Here is a 19,697-nt window from a genome sequence, read left to right as displayed (position 1 = left end):
CTTGGAGCCAGATTGTAAAGGCTGCTCTGTTGTTTGAGGCTATTGCTCCTTCCTGCCCTTGATCCCACCCTGCTCCACCCAGGGGAGCCTAGGCAGTTCATTTCTGGGTAGCTTTCCACAGTAGCAGTTTGCAAAAATCCCAGAATAGAAGACTTAACATGTTGTTTTGACATTAGTGAACAAAGCAGTGGTATATATCTTTCACTAACCTTATTTTTTTGTGGTGACAGGAAGTGATTTCCTACTATTCCCAGTATAATTTAGATGAAAGAATGAGAAGCCACATGGCCCTGGACTGGCTGATGAAGGAGCAAGAAACTCCAGGAATTATTTCCCAAGAGCTACAAGTAGCACTCCGAGAGCTGGAAGAAGCAAGGAAAGCCGGACAAGAGCTGCGGTTTTACAAAGAAAAAAAAGAAATACTGGGTTTAGCACTGAGTCAGCTCTACAGCGATCATGCCATCACATCTTCAAATGATGACCATATGAGTTTAGCCTTAAGTGGCTTTCGCTAGGGTAGCTTAGAGCTGCCAAGTAGATTTGTAACCCCGAGCCGTATTGTGGTAATACAGATCAACTCAACACAACCCTTCATCTTCAGCCTAGGAGGGCTGGATGCTGCAGATTCATTCAAAGGTGGCCTATTTCTCCATCACATGGAGCCTTCTGCTGACACAGTGTAGTCTTTCACTATGGAAAGAGCCTCTCGCATTAGCAGAAGACACCTTGGGCTGGAAGAAACTCTATTTGTACATTTGGTTGAAAGTTACACAGTTACAAGTTAGGAAATCTCAAATTTCACCATAGCTTGCTGCATGAGTTCCAGATGCACATGAATTCTTTTCATATCATGCACAAGTTCAGAGAAGTGCACCATTCATGCTTCCTTTTACGCTGAATGGGAAATATCTGAAGCTGTCATTATACAATGCAAAATACTGTGTGGATAACATGGAGATTGTAGGATATTTTTAAGCTTAGGTTTACAATTTCTTGAAGAACACCAACAGTTATTTACTAGCTAAGGCATCATTTTTATATAATCACTGATTTATATGCAAGTCATCCAGTGAATAAGGAAGGAAATACCTCTGTTGTAAGCACAATACACCACTTGAAATATTTATTCATTATGCAAAATAGAGATTAAAGGGGCAGCAATTTTCTCTCAAACTGTCAAGGGAAATCAATGAAAAATTAAAAGCAGAAAGTCAGTAGCTGTTCTTGAAAAACAACCAAGACAGGCATTCTTCTTGTCACTAGAACATAAACCTGGGATCTTAAAAAAAATCAGTAGACAAACAACAGTCCTGAATGCTCTGAATTTCGTACATACTAGATGAGTAAACTCTGATCTTCTTTTGACAAGCACCCTTCTTGAACAGCAAAATGTGATCAAAGAACAACTGATCACATCAATGAAAATTGCTTTGAATCAGGTGCCATGCTGGATAATAGGTTGGTTTATTTCTAAGGCATCACTATTCAGAATGGACTGTAACCACAAGATACAATTCTGCTGCTGAAGTTGAACGGTACAGTCCCAGACTGCTGGGGAATGATATGCAGACTTCTTTGAGTTCTTCAGAGAAAGAATGGGATACAAGTGTAATAAAATAATTTTTCCTAACTAGTTGTTTTCCCATGAATAAGTTCTGGATAAGGCACCTAATGCCTGGGTCACCTGCAGTTCTCTCTCTTTAGATTCCCAGCACAGACCAAAGGGAGAAGTATCCTCTCTGGTCAGTCCTCCTGGCCCCACCTCCAAGCCCATCCTGGTGCCAGAGAGCTGGCCAAAGGGTATATAGACCATAGGCAGCAGCATGGGATTCTGCAGGCAAGATCCAACACAGGTAACAATCACCCTTTACCATTCTGCTCCTGTGGCACAGCATGTAGAGAGAGAAATTTCCCAGCAGCTTACCTTTTAATAGAAGTAATTATCGCCAATCAATTCCCCATCCAAATAAAGTCACATTCTCTACAGTCACACTGCCGTTCTTGGTCAATTCTGAGTGCATCCAAAATCCCTGGACATTAATAAGATTCTCTATCCAATCACCCTAGGAGCCTCTTGTGGCGCAGAGTGGTAAGGCAGCTGTCTGAAAGCTTTGCCCATAAGGCTGGGAGTTCAATCCCAGCAGCCGGCTCAAGGTTGACTCAGCCTTCCATCCTTCCGAGGTCGGTAAAATGAGTACCCAGCTTGCTGGGGGGTAAACGGTAATGACTGGGGAAGGCACTGGCAAACCACCCCGTATTGAGTCTGCCATGAAAACGCTAGAGGGCATCACCCCAAGGGTCAGACATGACTCGGTGCTTGCACAGGAGATATCTTTACCTTTACCTTTTATCCAATCACCCTAGAATAGAGGTTTTCAGGTCTTCTAACTTAGCAGAACTGTTTTGGCCTTGAGATGTCAGACAGGGAACTCTGTCATGGGTGCCACAGCCATCATGGGTGCTTTGTCACCAAGTACTCTCAGGAATGATCTAGGGTGCAGCCTGCAGGTCAGGCTTCTTTGGCCTCACTGTTGTCTGGGTTCCAAAGACAGACAATCACTGATCTCTTCATTGCACAACTGCTGATGAGGGTCTGAAGAGCTCCACATTAGCCGCATCCACCCATTGTGGGATGTTGAGCTATCAGAGAAGACAATCCCATGGCAACTGATTGCTGCAGTGCAACAACGGTGCAACATCCAACATGGTTTGGAAACCATAGTTGGTGGTAAGTCCATCCAAAATGCTAACTTTTTAATTATTTCATTAAGCTGTGGTTACAATACTATTATATGAAAAAGTATATTCATACATTTCAAAATATATTTTAGAAGTTAAAATAACTTAAAATATTTCAAAAAAAAATCTGCAGTTACAAGGTTCACATAAGATGAAGAGGTTTAAAAACCTGGACATTCAGAATCCACTTTCAAAATTTCTGTGAATAATTTCCTGAGTTTTAACGTTTAACCAAATTATCTGCTGCTGTTAAAGTTTCTTTCTGGGGTGGAATCTAATGGTTTTGTCCCTACCACCATCCTTTTCCAATGACATGACTCTCCCAGATGTGAACCCAGCACAATTCAGCAAGTCAATAAGGCTAGTAGTAGAGGTTGTTACAGTCACTGGAATTACCATTACAACAGAATATGGAGGATATTATATATCAAGGTCAGGGTGTGAAAAGCCTTACAAGTATTCATCATTGTGTAAATTGATCCAAGCGCAAGGCCTTTAATTCAATGTTTATCTACAGATGTGATTTGTGGCTTCTCTTCCTTACATAAAAACACAATATGGTCTGTAGTTAAATGCACACTTTGATCCTGAATAAGGTACAAAACATATTAAAGGGAAGCAGCATTCAACATTTAGATAATGATTTTGTAAATTAAATCCAGAGACCTTGTCAGAAAAATGTGTTATTGTGAAGATCCAATTTATTATATTTGGAAAATAAAATCCTGGTTTAGTGGTTCAGTTCTTTCTATGGTCCAGACTTTTAAAAATATGCTTATGCCACTGTAAGTGTAAACATTTTGCAGCATGTCAGTAGAGAAGCAAAGAAACAGAAGCATGTAGTAAGATGTCTGAAAACTTGAAAAGTTGTAACTGGTGTTCCAGTTCTTAAAACTTTGACTACAGGGCTTAATACAATTGCAAATATTCTGTTGGTTTATTCCTTCAAATTAAAAAAAACAAAAATTTCACTGATTCTGATATTTGATCAACTTATTGAAAAGAGACATCAATTATTTGTTCAATATTTCAGTCAGAGAGCTTTGCTGTCAGAGGCAATCTATACATTAGACTGCAGCTGTAATCCCCAATAGCTCCTTGTCCCTTACAGTTCATAGACAGAAGGAAGAGGGGAAGATAGGAATATTTTTTGTTCACTAGTTGCCTTCTACTTCCCATAACTAATATTCCAGCTCCATGTTGACTTTTGCAAACATGGGTCTGGAACACCAGGAAGGGCCAGCTCTACTGAAGGGAGTTCAAAGAAAGAAAAAAAACCCAGATTGGCAAAGGAAGAGTTAAACATTCAATTTCCCTCTGCTCCTTCTCTCTATGCAATGGATAAGGAGCCGTCACAGGTGCATGGCATTACATGTTTTTGGAGTGTGACATATATTTTGCATCTCATTCATTTTAACATGATGGTCTTCCCATTGTAGTACTCTAAATGTTAGACAACAGTCTTTCATAGGAAGTGTGCAGGTTCACCAATTATTTGTAAAAAGCCAAGGCTCCTTTGCTCGGATACCGTTGAAGAGTGGCTTAAGGAGACTCTGCCTTGCCACATGAGCAACTTCATCCCAGGCATTGCTATTCGCGCACACATTGAATGTTGGGTTAACAGGATCCAGAACAATTGGCCTGAAAAAGGAAAGAAAAGGGTTATCCCTACAAACATCAAGAATACAGATTGAGATGCACAGCATGGACTTACCCAGTGCTGCCATTTGCACATTGAGGGAGGGGAAGACGGAGAAGGTATATGACAACCTCACACTGCCACAGAGTTTGGAAGAGGTGGGACTGACCACAGGGTGGGTCAGCTGGCTTCATCAGCCAGGGGGCAGCCTTAGAGAGTGGAACAGCCCCCTCACCTATTTAATCTGACACTGTGGCCAGATCACCCCAGTTCATCCACTTCAGGTAGAAGGTGCCATCAAGTCACTCCCATAGGGTTTTCAAGGGGAAAAACATACCAAGATGGTTTGTCATAGCTTGCCTCTGCATAGTAACCTTGGACTTCCTCCATGGTCTCCCACCCAAATACTAACCAAGGATGACCCTGCTGAACTTTAAAGAACTGATAAAATTAGGTTAGCCTGGGAGACCCAGGTCAGAGTTAGTTGTTATGGCTAAGTCTATAAAAACATACAAAAACTAAATAACATTTTATTTCCCACCTATCATTCCAAGTCACAAAGGATGGGTAACAACATTCATAACAACATCATACAAAAATGTAAAACAGATCTGAGTCTGGTTGCCCCAAATTAATATTTATCCCAGATGGGGGGCGGGGTTTTGGGGGTTAGTGATATGAAAGAACTTAACTCTCACCTAGCATCTGCCTGCTCCTGATTATGCCATATACCCTGGTGCTAGAGTATTAGTAAAATATGGTTGTCAAACAATAACATTATCTGATAAATTTCATTTCTAGTTCCCATAATATCTATAATATGTTGAGAATGGAACACAAACAATGGAAGACATGCCATCAAAGGGGCACAAAATATATCATGCATGTGCACACTAACCAAGTCTCAGTCACAACAAACTGTGATATGTGCAAAGGTTTAATAGAAGCCTTGATAAAATGATCCATATCTGTACATCAATGAACAATGTATTCCATATTAAAAATTAATACCACAATCTGTGCACCCACTAATGGGATCGTCTTACTTCTGGCTAGAAGGTTATATTTTTATTTATTATATATATGTTCTACCAATGGCAGTTCTAACCAATGTCAAAGTTTGCCAATTAGGAACAGGGCAGTGCCAGTGATTGCATGGCTTGTGCCCGTACAATAACCGGCTCCTGGGTACAATTGAGGTAAGTGGGAACCTAGTATTCTTGGCAGGTAAGGAGGAGCAAATTAATGTCAGGTCTGCAGAATGGTTTTGCAGAGCCTATTCAGTTGCATGATAGCTTTCTCCCATGTGATCCAAAAATTATGTAGTTGGCTGAGATGTCAGAAGTCTTGTAAAACTATCATCTTAATGACTCTCCATTAGTCAGTGAAATCCGTTCAAAGTAGGACTGATGCTCCAAAATACCTTCTGACAAAGGAAGCTAAGCATGCATACCCAAGTAGGCACGCAAAAAAGCTTCTCAGTCAACAGGCCTTCTACTGTACTGTACACAAAAGCTCTGGGACAAGCATGAGGCTTCTCATGTTCAGCTAGGATCTTACTCTGATCATGAACATGAATCTTGTCCAAGCCTTCATGCAAGTGAATAGTGTCTACATTCTTCAGGAAGCCTGTTGTGCTTTTTGAATAATCTCAGGCATAGTCTTTTGGCAATTTATGTAATTTCTCATAAACAGTGACTTTTCCTGACATCAGAACCTCATATATTCTAGTACAGCTGCCCAAAACATTTGTAAAGTTTAAATGAAATGATACCTCTGCGTACAATTGGATGACTTACCTGTTTTGCTTTGAAATCACCTTCTGGAAAACTGTACATGTTGGTTTATAGTATCTGTGCCATACAATGCAGATTTCTTGGTATTGAACTAAAAGTTTCAGAACTGCTCTCAGCCCTTGAACAAAGCTGAAAAAAACTGGTTTCCCAGCTAACTCCCACACATAGATAGTCAGGAGCTCCATAGCATAGGAAGAGGGAAGCCTGCGAAACCTAAACACACAGAGAGGCCAGATTCAGTTTCAAAGGAGCTGCTACAGGGAATTGTTACAAAGTTGTACATCAAATCCGTAGAGATTCAGGAAAGCTCTATTTTTGCCTGCCTTTTGATTTGTGATCCATTCCTTCCCTGGAAGAAAATCCAGTAATAATGTGACACACAGGACTCTTAATGGGGCCTTCCACCCATCATCATAAATTATAAAAGAATGGTAGCATATACTATGTGATTGAAAGGCAAACGATCAGTTATATATAGCGATGGATATTGTACTATGCTTAGATAAATTATTCTTCCTCCCACTGCCGGCTACTCACAGAGATGCCAGTTTAAGAAAACAATTACAAGTTTATTGCTACCTTTGAAGAAATGTCAAAGGTTATTTGGGATATACTGTGTTCCCAATATTTACAGCTAAATTGGATCATAGTTCTTTCAGAGCGTTACAGTGACACAATACACACCCAACAGACAAAACACCCAAGTGACAGGCCACTTTGCCCTGGTGAGCGAGGAAATTGCTTTTAAGCATCAAGAAGACCTCTTCTTTGTTGTCTTTAACCCAAGAGATAAATATCAGCAGCGTGGACTTTATCTTTTCACTCCCCCATACTTCACCAGTCTAATTCACTTTAGGACCAGGTTAGCTTCCTTCTGCATCCTACCCTGATCCAGTACCTAAGGTCTCACCTCCTACCTCCCTGAGACAGCCTTCTTTGCCTAATCCAGGATACCTAAACCTTTCCTTTCCCTGTTAAGTCCTGTCTTGCTATTTCCATGTCCAAAGGGCTAACAGCCTTTCTGTCACTAAAACTCACCCCTTCCCCTTTTCTGTTAAGATTCCACTGTGATGTCTTAGGACAGAACTAAAGGTCATCCATCAGAGATAGCCAGGCATGTAGCTACTGTAAACACTATATGTTCAAACAACTCATTTTCCCCAGTTATTTATGCCTTCGAGTTTCCGAATTTTTTTTTTGTGATAAATGGTGCAATAGAAGAACGGATCTGGGAAAGAATCATCAAAATTCTTTATAGTCACACTAACAGAAAAGCCCATTGTACAAAAAATACAGTGGAAAATAGCCTCCCCCAATCCAGGCAGCCCTTCCAAACCTGGTGAGGCTACAGCGCAGCTACTTGGGGCAGGGTAAGTGCTGGCACAAGCTTCCTCCCCCCCGATCCAGACAGTTCCTCTAAGGTCTGGTGAGGCCGTGGCAGGGCTGCTCGAGGTGGAGGAGCACTGACAGAGGCTCCCTCCATCCTCACCAATTCAGGCAGTCCTGCCAAGGCCTGCCAAGGCTGCAGCAGAGCTGCTCAGGGTGGGGGCAAGTGCTAGCAGGGACTCCTCCCCCCCCCCCCCATCCCAGGCCTACAGTCCCAGGCCATTCCCTCTCCCTCCCAGCTTATGCTCACTTGCTTCCTTACCTCTAGTAGTCAACCCTGTAGAGCAGGCTGGCATTTCTTCCACATGGAAGAGGGTGGGAGAGCCTACCTGACTGGCCATTCGTTGGATGGAAGGCCAATCAGGTAGACAATGAGTTCCAACTCCTCCCTCCAACCCAGATTATTCTCCACTGTATCTTTGGGAAACATGGTGATCTGGAGCTAAAGAAACTGATTCACTTATATCTGTATACTTGCAACATACTTATTTTCTTCTGTCGGTTTTGTGAATGAAGTTCTGAACCAATGCTTCACTAAGCGCATCAAGTTCTTTACCCTCTCAGTTGATGCTTTGACAAATGCAACTTGGTACTTCAGCAGAGCCATGGAGTACAGCTGGATTTTATCATTGTCATTGCAGAGATAGATCTGGTTGTAAAAACTCTTTTTAAAACCTGGTGACACCAAGCAAGAGGTAAGACTAATTATACCACTTTAACCTCATATCTTAACTAAAACCAAACCCTGTGCTTGTGAGCTCCTAGAAATATTGTCACTGTCTAAATGCAGATAAACATAGTACTTCCCAAGGGTCATGATGGAGAACTCCCCCCCCCCCAACACCAGTCTCCTCTTACCTGTTAATAATGCAGGCCCAAGGATGTCGTAACAAGGCATGATGTCAAAAGAATGGCCATGGTGAGCTTTGGAACACTTAAAATAAAGCCTTAAGGAAAATGGGGTTCTTTCCCCAAAGATTAGCCTAAAAGAAGTGGAAGACAACATCTTTAGTATCTCATCCCCCTGTGGGCTTTTGCACCAAGAGCTTTTCAGTAAAGAAATCTTAAAATATAAAGTAGAATTTTATACTCAATGATCTAACAGTTCTTATGTACTAAGGTCTGCTCTGTTTTCTGATTCCTATCAATCAAAAATCAAAAAAGCCGCATTTTCCCCCCTCATTTTGCCTTTTGGAGATGTTTTAGTTTTTTTAAATACTTTAATGGAAATTGCTGGAGTTGCCATTCATCATGATTCAGCTGCCTCCCCCGGATCTTTAAAACTTAACTTTGGGGAGGAGGAGATGTTCTGCACACTCACATGCAGCATTATCTGAACACACCGTGTACTGACAGCCCCTGATGACATGAGCTGCTGCTGCTGCAGGATATTTTTGAACTGCTGATTTCCTATTGTAGGAAAATTATGTTTTTCTATCTAGTATAATTAAAAGAACAAATACTCTCCTGATTTTTAAGCTGGTAAGAGGTAGACATCTGCAGAGTAAATGCGCACAGCATACCAAAGGTAAAGTAAAGCCTTCAGCAGGGGCTTATAGAGAGAGGCAGGTACTTGCACTATGGAAAGAGATGTTACAAGCATGTCTCAACTTTTGTTTGAAATGTCATGGATATGACACTAAAGAAGTTCTATTAAAACCTGTTGCGCCAAGATGAGGTTAGCAAATTTCCCACTAAGTCTTCTAGTATGGCTGGTGTTTTTCTTTTGCAGTCTTCCAGACTTTTAAAGGCATCACTAAAAACAACCACATCCACATCAGACCAGTCTTGTGAATCGGTACCTTTTATATATGAACCGCCCTGTTGCACAGAATATTAGAAAGTTAGTATCCAGTCCTCATCAATTCGGCCCCAAGATTCTCACTACAAGGCACAACCATCTATATGTCAAACACTCATAAATCAACTCCCTCCTCCCCCTTGGGGGACCACAAACTGAGCAGGTACGCCACAGTAGTTGTTTACATAGCAAATTTCTATGGAGGATTCAAGGAACTCTAGACAGGCTTCCCACTCAAGAGTCATTAACTAAAAAGGCTTGAAGCAAGTTCCTCATAGAGGAGCACTCCGTTCACCTGCATTCTTTTTCTTTACACAGAAATGATGCTTTCCATCATCTCAGTGATCACATATGAAGTAGCCCAACACCATGCATTCTGATCAAAGGATATCAGTGCCTGACACATCTAGAGAAATGGGGGAGACTCCAGATTTTAATTGTGAAAATATCACTACTGACCCTGATTCTTCTGCACATCCAGTGCAATTGACTTTTAAAATGTAAAATCTGTGTGCCTCATTTTGACACAAGTATGACTAATTTAAAGTAACCCACTGTGATGGACTAAGCTTTGGAAGCTCATAAATGCTGCATAAATGTGGGACAGATTAGATGCCTTTCAGTGACAGGCTGCTCAAATGGATTTTATTGGATAGTGTCAGTTGAGAAGAAAGAGTTGGGAATTCTGCTGAAGAGAATTTAGTTTAGTATTGACTGAAGGCCAGGAAGGTGGCAAGAAGGAGTGGAAGGATAGAAGAGAAAGAGGAAGAAGAAGAAGAAATGATTTTTATACCCTGTTTGCGCTGCCCAAATGAGTCTCAAAGTGACTTCCAATTGCCTACTCTTCCTCTCCCTGCAACAGACACCCTGTGAGGTAGGTGAGGCTAAGGGAGCTCTGAGAACTGTAACTGGCCCAGCTGGCTGTATGTGGAGGAGTGGGGAATCAAACCTGGTTTCCCAGATTAGAGGTTGCTGCTACACCAAGCTGGTTCTCTGGGACAGAAAGGGAGCAGAGCTTCTAGTTTAGTTGTAAAGGGAGATCACTTAAAGAGAACAGTGATCACTGGTTTCTTTAGAGAAGGATTTGGGGGTACTTGGTAGTGTATCCCTGTTTTCTGGCGATTCGGTTAACCTGGAGAGTCAGTTAAACTCAAGAACATATATAATACTCTGCATTACAGCAGAGTATCCTGCCACTATATAATCAAGGCAGTAGGAGGAACTGCCATGCTGTAAGATTTGTCTAGGGAGAGTTAGGTGTATGGGCATTAATCTGGAAAATATCAGCTACATCTCTTCCGGGATGCACACAGTCCTTGAAGGATTTGTTAATTACAGATCAGAACAGCCTTAGTTATATTTATCCATTTACAATAAGAAGGCAGGCTATGTGGGCAAAAGCAGCATGAATGCCAGGCTTCTAAGAAGTCTCACACAAGGGCAGGGACACAGGGGAGGAAGTAGAATAGGAGCTCTATTGCTCATTAGTAATGCTGCCATGAATAGTACCCCAAAGGTTTGAACGTCATACCCAGGAAGCTACATTCCTCTCATCAGCCACAAAAGCAATACATCCACTCTGGGCATGATCAGTCTAGCATTAGGTAGGCAGAGATGGTGGCCCGCACTGGGTGGCAGATTCAAGACTAGCAATCAATTGATCAGTTTCATTTGGAGCTTAAAGAAAAACAAACGCCCAGGGTGTGGTGCCTCAGACAAAATGCATTAGGAAAAGGGCTATATTTTTTCCAAGGTGCAAAATATTTGGGTGCTCAGAAAATGAGATATTCCTACAACAAAAACACAACTTTAGGTATTTAGGTATTTGGATTGTGTGTAAAAAATACCGTTATTTCATACATAAAACAATGAAGAAAAACAGAAATGGAACACCATGGATTGGATCTAGCCAGTTTTATTACTCAGTCTCACCTGGTGCCCCTTTTTACTACAGCCCCTGTCTAGGACTGCCAATGTCCAGGACCTCAGAGATCTCCTGGAATTACAACTAATCTCCAGATTACTGGTATCATCCCCCTAGTTGCTTTGGAGGGTGAACTCTATGGCATTACATCTTGCTGAGGTCTCACTCTTCCCCAAACTCTACCAATTCCAGGATAAGAATCAACCCCCCTTTAAGAATTTCTCAACCTGGAGGTGGCAACCCTACACCCATCCCACATAGCTTTTTCCTATGTTCCCCAGCACAGCTATTTTTTGTTGGTCAAAAATGAAAAAGCAGAAAAGTCTTGGGATCTAATTCTACAGTATTCCAGGCAATCCTTCTTTATGGAGAACATGGTACTAGGACAAGTTCCAAGTAGGATATGCATCGTCACTACCTTGCTAACATGAGCTACAGGCAATGGAAATACTTCTTTGATCAATGCAATCATTCCTTCTACTTCTGATGCACAGGCTCTCCTTAGGACTGAGTTGGGTCGGAGCTTTGCCTCCAAAAACTTCTCTACTTCCAGTGGTGTTTTATAAGCTAAAATGCTTTCAGGTTTAAATGCCATGGACATCTGAGCTGTAAAGAAATAAATAAAGGCAAATTAGAGATTCAGCATGAGAGGAATTATTGTTACCCAAACTGGATCCCGAGAAGGGGAAATGAGCTTTAAAATGTGTAAATAATGTGCAACCTTGTAGTCTGTGTATACCAGGATGAATCATAGTGGGGATACTCCAAAATAAAATTGTGAAGGAAGGAAGGAAGATTGTAAACATAAACAAATTACTGTATGCAAAATAAAAGAATAAAAATGCAAGATACTTACACTAGGCACCTGAGAAGCAATTCCTAAGCAATCACACACATATACAGACCAGGACGAATGAAGACTTATAAAAGGAAGAAGGGGAGAAACTGGGAAGTTTTAGGGAAGGAATATATAACCTTAAATCCAGAGCTTAAAGAGATTCTGGGGTAGATGCAGCAGAAGTCCAAGGAGCAGAATATCGGAGGGCAAAAAGGGGAGACAATGCCTGCAGGGTGTAGCAGAGATTCATAGAAGGAAACCAAAGTTCTGACCAGCATAAATGTAGTCTGGAGATCTGGGGAACAATTTTCTACGGCATGGAGTCCTTTTATGGACAGAAGATCTCTAGGTTAGGAGGAGTTTTGGCATAGATTTTCATCCTCCCATATTTTATCATCAAAGTACCCCTTTGAGCCAGGTTAGGTTGAGAATGAATGGTTGGCTGAAGGCTACCTACTGAGTTTCATGCATGGTAGATATTTGTACCTGAGCCTTCCTTGTCATAGTCAGGGTCTCTAACCACTACACCACATGGACTTAAAACAGAATGACTACCTCTTTTGCCAGCAGTGAAGTGATGCTCTTGTTTCTCATGGTGTTCCCTGGCATGGACTGTTCCAAACTGCTTGGAGCACATTCTACATGACATGGACATCTCTGGGGCCACAAATCTTGTTTCCCTCTCAATATTACAGCCACTCCCTTGATTGCCAGGATGTGTCTTTTCATAGTAAATCTATTAAAAATATGTTGAGAAGAACAGAATATGTTCTGTACCCTGGAGAAACAGGAATGAGCGTAAAGTCTGTAAACTGAGTTCTGGGCTGGATGAATAGCTTCTAGTACATTTCCTCTATCAACGCTCCTCCTATCCTCAATATTCAATGTCTCCTAGGAGGCCTGGGGATGTGCAGTCCTCATCAGACTGTTCATAGTAGTGGGAGTTTCTTGTTCCTTTTAATCTATAGATACTGTTCAACATATTAAGGGAATCCCCAAAGAGGGGAGGGAGAGAGAGTCTTGCCTATGTATGGCCCTGTTGATAGCAAACTACTGCTGACAGCAGACTAGATGGTTGCATGCCTATTAGTGGGTATGATTGATTTTAGGATTACTACTGTCACTGCAAAATGTACCTTTAATTTCAGGGAAAACCTAAGGCTAATCTTGAGGGCTAATTTTGCCCTAAATAAGCACAATATCCTAATTTTATGTCCACAACAATCTTTAAGACCTAGAGTAAACATATGAGTCGTATTTGACAACAATCAAGGAATTATCAGTTAGGCACCTTACACAAACAGAACCATTTTTCTTAGAGATAAACTAAAAACCAAACAATACTGGAGCTTCAAACAAAGTGGGGTTTTTTGGATTTATCTTTAGAAACTGAGATTAAACACCATAGAGGATGCAGACTCTTTTGTCCCCAAGATCCTTACATGGACCTGCAAGTTCTGATCAATGTACATATCTTTATTAATAAGTTATGGTTTTAGCACACACATATTACAAGTATCATAACTATAGAGGGACTTAAAATAATAGAGGCTTAAAATCTGTTTTGCTTTCACTGTGCAATAGCTATAAATTACATTCAACCAAATGAGGACAAAGAGAGTGGGCACAGGTTTGAACCAAGGAATAAATTGGCAAGGTGCTATAGCTTACCTCCACATGGTCCTGAGGACCCCCTTGAGAAAATTTCTGGCCACAAGTATCACAGTGAATTCTACCAAGATGTTTAACATGGAAATGGTGCCTCAGAGCAGAACGGCTGGAAAAATTGTTTCCACATCTTTCACAGTTGTGGGTTTTGTGTTTTAGGCTCCACATTCTTTGAAGAGCAGAAGAAGATTGTTTTAAAAAATCTTCTTTCACATGTACCGAATTGTACACTGTGTTTCCCATGAGAGCAATTAGTTATCAAATGTACTCATGGATTATGAACAACAACCTCAGGAATCTGCATCTAGCTATTTGTTGTATGTTCAGCATGTAGCAACGTTAATTAAAACAAAATCTGAGTCCAATAGCACCATTAAGACCAACTAAGTTGTATTCAAAGTGTAAGCTTTCATGTACACCAGGGGTAGTCAACCTGTGGTCCTCCAGATGTCCATGGACTACAATTCCCATGAGCCCCTGCCAGCATCTGGAGGACCACAGGTTGACTACCCCTGTACACAACACATTCCATGCACCCAAACCCTTACAGCTTGAATAACTTAGCTGAGCTTAACGGTGCCACTGGACTTAAAGTTTGTTCTGCTACTGCAGACCAACACAGCTACCCAACCTGAATCTAACATTAATAAAGTAACTCTGGAGCCCCTGTTCTTTTCTGGTTGCTTTTCATACACATGATTTAAAGCAGTCATTACACAGAAGGGATTTTCTGGCAGAAAGAAACCTTACCTTGCCAAAGCTATGCTGGTTGCACTTAATGATAAGTGTGTTGACATCTGTTTCCCAGATCCACTCTTGAAAACCTGGTACATTTCACTACTCCTCCCCAGATGCATTGATTTGTGGGAACTGTAGTTTATGGTAGCACAGTGAAAAGGTTGCACTTTTCAGGATTTAGTGAGCAACCCAAGTCTGATCTGCTCAAAAGTGAGTCCTATATTATTAAGAGGGGAACATTTCCAGGAATAGTCTTTTGGAGAGCAACCTAAGAATTATAGGTAAAGGTAAAGGTATCCCCTGTGCAAGCACCGAGTCATGTCTGACCCTTGGGGTGACGCCCTCTAGCGTTTTCATGGCAGACTCAATACGGGGTGGTTTGCCAGTGCCTTCCCCAGTCATGACCGTTTACCCCCCAGCAAGCTGGGTACTCATTTTACCGACCTCGGAAGGATGGAAGGCTGAGTCAACCTTGAGCTGGCTGTTGGGATCGAACTCCCAACCTCATGGGCAAAGCTTTCAGACGGATGCCTTACCACTCCGCGCCACAAGAGGCTCTTCTAAGAATTATAGGAAGCATTATATTCTGAGTCAGTAGCTACTTCTCTTCTGGAAAGAAGATAATTAACTTGTTTTCCTGACAACTCCCCTAAGAATTTGAACCGTTATTTGAAATCTTGGTTGACAAAACCAGATGGGGAAAAACAGTATGGTGTATGCTGTATTGGTTCGGCTGTCAGGCTAATGCCTAAGGAACTTGGTGCCTAGACCTCCCAATTGTCTACTGAGACAAGGAATGACCTGTCTCCAACCTCAGTGTCCTGCCCTGGGGAATTGATGAGCAGGAGGAAAAAAATACCCTCTGCTTAGGAATATCCTCAGCCTCAGTGGTAAATGCATAGAGATTAGACAAGGCAGTCTAAAGCATCACTTGAGTTAAATCCTTCATAAACTTCACCCTCCACAGGCAGTGACAAGTTCCAAAGACAGCACTACCATTTTGGAAGCAGTACACACCAGATACCTAAAGCCAGCTTGGTATAGTGGTTAGGAGCACAGACTTCTAATCTGGCAAGCCAGGTTTGACTCCGTGCTCCCCCACATGCAGCCAGCTAGGTGAACTTGGGCTCTCCACAGTACTGATAAAGCTGTTCTGACCGAGCAGTGATATCAGGGCTCTCTCAGCCTCACTCACCGCACAGGGTGTCTGTTGTGGGGAGAGGAAAGGGAAGGCAAATATAAGCTGCTTTGAGACTCCTTCTGGTAGAGAAAAGCAGCATATAAAAAACAACTTTTATTCTTTTTCTAAATATAAATATAATAAATAAAAAAATAAAGCATTTCTTGTTTAATTTACAAATGCATATGCTGAACACAGGACACTGCAAAGAGGCACTCCTCCGTATCAATGCTCAGCATACCTCTTCGGTTGGGAATAGAACAAAGTTTGAGTCCAGTGGCAGCTTTTAGACCAATCAAGTTTTATTTTAAGATCAATATAGGCTTTCATGAACAGAAATTTTATATGTTGAATAACTTAACTTGTTGGCCTTAAAGGTGCCATTGGACTCAAATTTTGTTCTGCTGTTTGACTACCCACCTGGATCTTAGGAATAGTCATTGTAAACAGGCCATAACCAGCCAGGCTTTTAGCTTCAGGGATCATGTTAAAATAGATAATGAAATAAAAAGTCAACAAATTCACACCTGCCCACGATATAATTCTTTTGGTGAAAGAAGCCGATTATGATGTGCACATTTATTCTTCACAGATGCAAATTTACATGTTCACATCATATCTCCAAATATATAATTTGAATCCCTATAATTGTTCATCTTCAGCCAATTCACAGTTTCTTTCTCCTACCCCAGATTATTCACCCCCCTGCCTTCTCCCCTCAGTGCAGAGAAAGAGTGAACTCTGATAGGTCCTGGAAGTAAAGATTTCTCTGGACATCACCTCCTGGAAGTTACTTCCTGTTGAAGAAATGAGAGTTTACCATTTGGGGTCACCAACCTAATGAAAAAACGTTCAGCTAGCAGCCATAATAATATTATTTAGATTTCTTCAAACTTCTGTACTCTTTGAGGTCATGAAAGCAACAGAGACAAATTGAAAGCCAACCTGCCCCTTTCAGGCTCTGAAACTCAACAGCTTGTGAAAGAAATGGGAGAGTGTAGTGTGATCTGAGGGCCATTCCGCACAATGGGCAATGTTGCTAAATCTGTGCGCTAATCAAAAGCGCTGCAATCAAAAGCGGCAGGTCTCGGCAACACACACAGCCGTTTCTATCGAAAAAAAGGCTCTCCCACTAGTGCTGTTCTCATAACGCACAAGTTTCCGGTCTTGCCGAAATCGCAACAAAGGAGGCGCTATTTTTCCGCGTTTCCTCCCGCCCCTCGCTGTCAATCAAAAAAAAAAACAGCTAATTAACTGTTGTGTTCCTGCTTCCCTTGAAAAGGTTTTTTTTTTTTAGAAACCCGAAAACATCTATAGCAATGCATATTTGTTCATTCGATGTATCAGAAGGTCCTTTTTTGCTGGTGTAGGAGCTGGCGCTTAATCGTTTACACACACTTAAAGTAAAAAAAAAATCCCACCCCCACCATGCAATTTTTGGCCGAAATTACGGGCAGCGTCGAACAGGGGGCTGAATTGTGCTTGGAAACTTTGCAAACTTTACAGACAACTGCTTGTGGAAGGATTTCAGCCAAAGAAGCATTGCTTATTCATTGCTTTTGCCGGCTTAAGGGGGGGGGGCGGGAAATGGTGATCACGATGCCAGAAGCTAGGGTGCGAGAGTTTAGGGAGGAACATGCTTGCAATCGCTATATTGAGAACGCACATGTCTTTTTCGGATGTGTTGCAGGTTGTTCTCAAGAGTCTAGCAGTTTTTTGGGAGTGTTGCAGATTATGTACAACGTCGTGCATAATGTTAAAAAAATAGCATTACACAATGGTAAGACTTCAGCAACATTAACGCTGTACGGAATGGCCCTGAAAGTTATGCTCTAGCATCTTTTCCAAATGTCACAAAGGACCTGGGGACAACCTCTCTCAGAATGCATAGCTCACCACATGAAGCATTGCCACTTCCTGCACAGAAGTTGCTGAGTTGTGTGGTTTTGCCTTTCTTTAGCGGAGATACCCAGGCTGTTGAAAATGAAGGGACAGCTCCTCATGCAGCCTATCCAATGGATAACTAGGAATGATGGATAGCTGTTTAAACTAGGACATCTTCCTGGTGCCAGGCTTTGCCTGACAAGATGTTGGTCCTACCCTGTTTTAAATATGCAGTGTAGGTTTAGCTGGTCATTTCAAGGCCAAGCAAGACTTTGGTGGGGGTTCTTCTAATTATACAAAAGGAAATATCAATTTTGTCTGTTTCTCATTATTGTGATTTGGGGATCAGTTAAATAAGCCTAGTATTGAGGACTAGTTAGACCGTTGCAGGAGCTGGCAGCAGGATTAGTCAAGAGTGGTGGTGGTAGAAAATGCCTTCAAGTTGCAGCTGACCTATGGCTACTCTATAGGGTTTTCAAGGCAAGAGGCATTCAGAGGGGGGTTGCCATTGCCTGCCTCTGTGCAGTGGCCCTGGACTTCTTTGGTGGTCTCCCACCCAAATATTAACCAGGGTTAACCCAGCTTGGCTTCAGAGTTCTGACAAAATCTGGCTAGCCTGGACCCTCTGGGTCGTATCAGTCAGGAATTGTGTTCACAATTTAAGGAAGATTGGTTGACACCCTCAGAAATCTGAGGATAGGGGAGAGATATGGAAGCCACTGAATCTTGGCTGACCAAACCCATGGTACTGTGAAAGAAAATCCATTTGAATCCTTAAAATTAAGCAATGTGAGGGCTGGGAATGATGGTTAACAAGAAAAAGCTGTTGAATAAGGAGGCAGGATGGGATTGACTTGACATTAGCAAGCCGCTGAGGTAGCCTTTTCAGGATATGAACTTTACAAATCTGGGAGTTTATCAACCCTGCTTGTGTCTGGCATCTATACAGCAGGATAAGGGAGTGACAGATTTCTTGAGCTGGTCCTGCCAAAGCCACTTTGAGCCTCAAAACCCTCCTAAAGAAGTAGATTAAAGTACTGGATGGAGTGAAAATTGAGAAAATCAGTGAACAGTGAAGAACACGGTTGTACTTTAACCCCTCCATACACACACCGCAGAAATAGAGCAGGGACCAAGAATTTCAGTATATTTATGAAGACATTTTAAAGGATAACTGGATCCCTCAGGTTATCAGATTCCCTGGTTGGGGTATAAGAGACTGTTCTAACTGGTAAGGAATTAGAGAGTATGCAACAGAGCCATGCTAGAGGGGAGGGGGGAAGTATTAGAAAGGTGAAATCGGTAGAAGATTTTCAGTCTTGCAATATACCAAACAACTGTATGTAGAACTGAAGCGTTCCACTCAGTTAGCTTCCTATTTATTTTCCCTGTAATGGGAAACATACCTTTCTGCTCTGGGCCATCTGGACTTTTTTCAAACTCACTGCATCCTCACCCCCACCCTTCTTATAAGGGATTTAGTTGCATAGCAGTTCCCCCTCACCAGGCTAGAATCTCTTCAAAGTCCTTCTGAAGGCCTCTTCCCCGACTTTGCAAGGATATCAATATTTGTGATTGCTGTATCCTTGTGGTCTTTCTCTACTAGTATCACCGTGGTGTTAATTGTGATGTCGGTCTGTTTGTGATGTAGAACAAACTAGAACTTATAGCCCTTTGTTACTTCACCTTGAATAAATCTTTGTTGGTCTTAAAGGTGCCACTGGACTCCGATTTTGTTTTGTTGTACCAGTACTGAAGTATCACTCTTCAGAGCCTTTACTTTGGCTTCTCTACCATAATAGTGCTGGAGAAGACTCTTGCGAGTCCCTTGGTCAGTCCTAGAGGAGATCATCCCTGCCTGCTCCTTAGAAGGCCAGATCCTGAAGATGAAATTCAAATACTTTGGCCACCACATGAGAAGGAAGGACTCCCTGGAGAAGAGCCTAATGCTGGGAGCGATCGAGGGCAAAAGAAGAAGGGGATGCCAGAGAATGAGGTGGCTGGATGGAGTCACTGAAGCAGTAGGTGCAAACTTAAATGGACTCCGGGGAATAGTAGAGGACAGGAAGGCCAGGAGGATCATTGTCCATGGGGTCACAATGGG

At 41.9% G+C, this 19,697-nt stretch overlaps 2 protein-coding genes across 6 annotated transcripts in view; one reads left to right on the top strand and one right to left on the bottom strand.

Moving 5' to 3' along the window:
- The window catches only part of LIX1 (limb and CNS expressed 1), a 48,831-nt gene extending 45,347 nt beyond the window's left edge, over nt 1-3,484 (top strand). For both annotated transcript variants that reach the window (XM_077347682.1, XM_077347681.1), the window contains one exon: nt 231-3,484. In XM_077347682.1, coding sequence (XP_077203797.1) covers nt 231-515 — 285 coding nt within the window. In that variant the 3' untranslated portion in view covers nt 516-3,484. The remainder of the gene's footprint in view (nt 1-230) is intronic.
- LOC143842460 (2'-5'-oligoadenylate synthase 1-like) lies at nt 3,421-19,224 on the bottom strand. 4 transcript variants are annotated; one of them, XM_077347677.1, is made up of 9 exons: nt 19,098-19,224; nt 13,795-13,960; nt 12,679-12,859; nt 11,704-11,891; nt 9,221-9,381; nt 8,419-8,543; nt 8,046-8,235; nt 6,178-6,387; nt 3,421-4,380 (listed from the first exon to the last, which is right to left on the bottom strand). In XM_077347677.1, the coding sequence occupies exons 2-9, from the start codon at nt 13,957-13,959 to the stop codon at nt 4,224-4,226; spliced, it is 1,377 nt and encodes a 458-aa protein (XP_077203792.1). In that variant the 5' UTR covers nt 13,960; nt 19,098-19,224; the 3' UTR covers nt 3,421-4,223. The 4 variants fall into 4 exon arrangements, with proteins under 4 accessions (XP_077203792.1, XP_077203793.1, XP_077203795.1 ...); XM_077347678.1 differs by having other exon boundaries at nt 19,000-19,135; XM_077347680.1 differs by lacking the exon at nt 13,795-13,960 and having other exon boundaries at nt 19,098-19,222.
- Nucleotides 19,225-19,697: the final 473 nt, after the last annotated feature.

This window comes from Paroedura picta, chromosome 7 (genome assembly GCF_049243985.1).
Source record: "Paroedura picta isolate Pp20150507F chromosome 7, Ppicta_v3.0, whole genome shotgun sequence".
Classification (NCBI taxonomy): Eukaryota; Metazoa; Chordata; class Lepidosauria; order Squamata; family Gekkonidae; genus Paroedura; species Paroedura picta.
The sequence above is the reverse complement of the archived record's forward strand: the minus strand, read 5'-3'. Positions and strand labels throughout refer to the sequence as shown.

Excerpts from the sequence above, each read along its gene's own strand:
- LOC143842460 (XM_077347677.1), bottom strand. The coding sequence starts at position 13,959 with ATGTGGAGCCTAAAACACAAAACCCACAACTGTGAAAGATGTGGAAAC. Across the intron at positions 12,860-13,794 it reads GTCCTCAGGACCATGTGGAG|ATTTACTATGAAAAGACACA; the intron begins GTAAGCTATAGC and ends TATTTTTAATAG. Across the intron at positions 4,381-6,177 it reads GTGATTTCAAAGCAAAACAG|GCCAATTGTTCTGGATCCTG; the intron begins GTAAGTCATCCA and ends TTCCTTTTTCAG.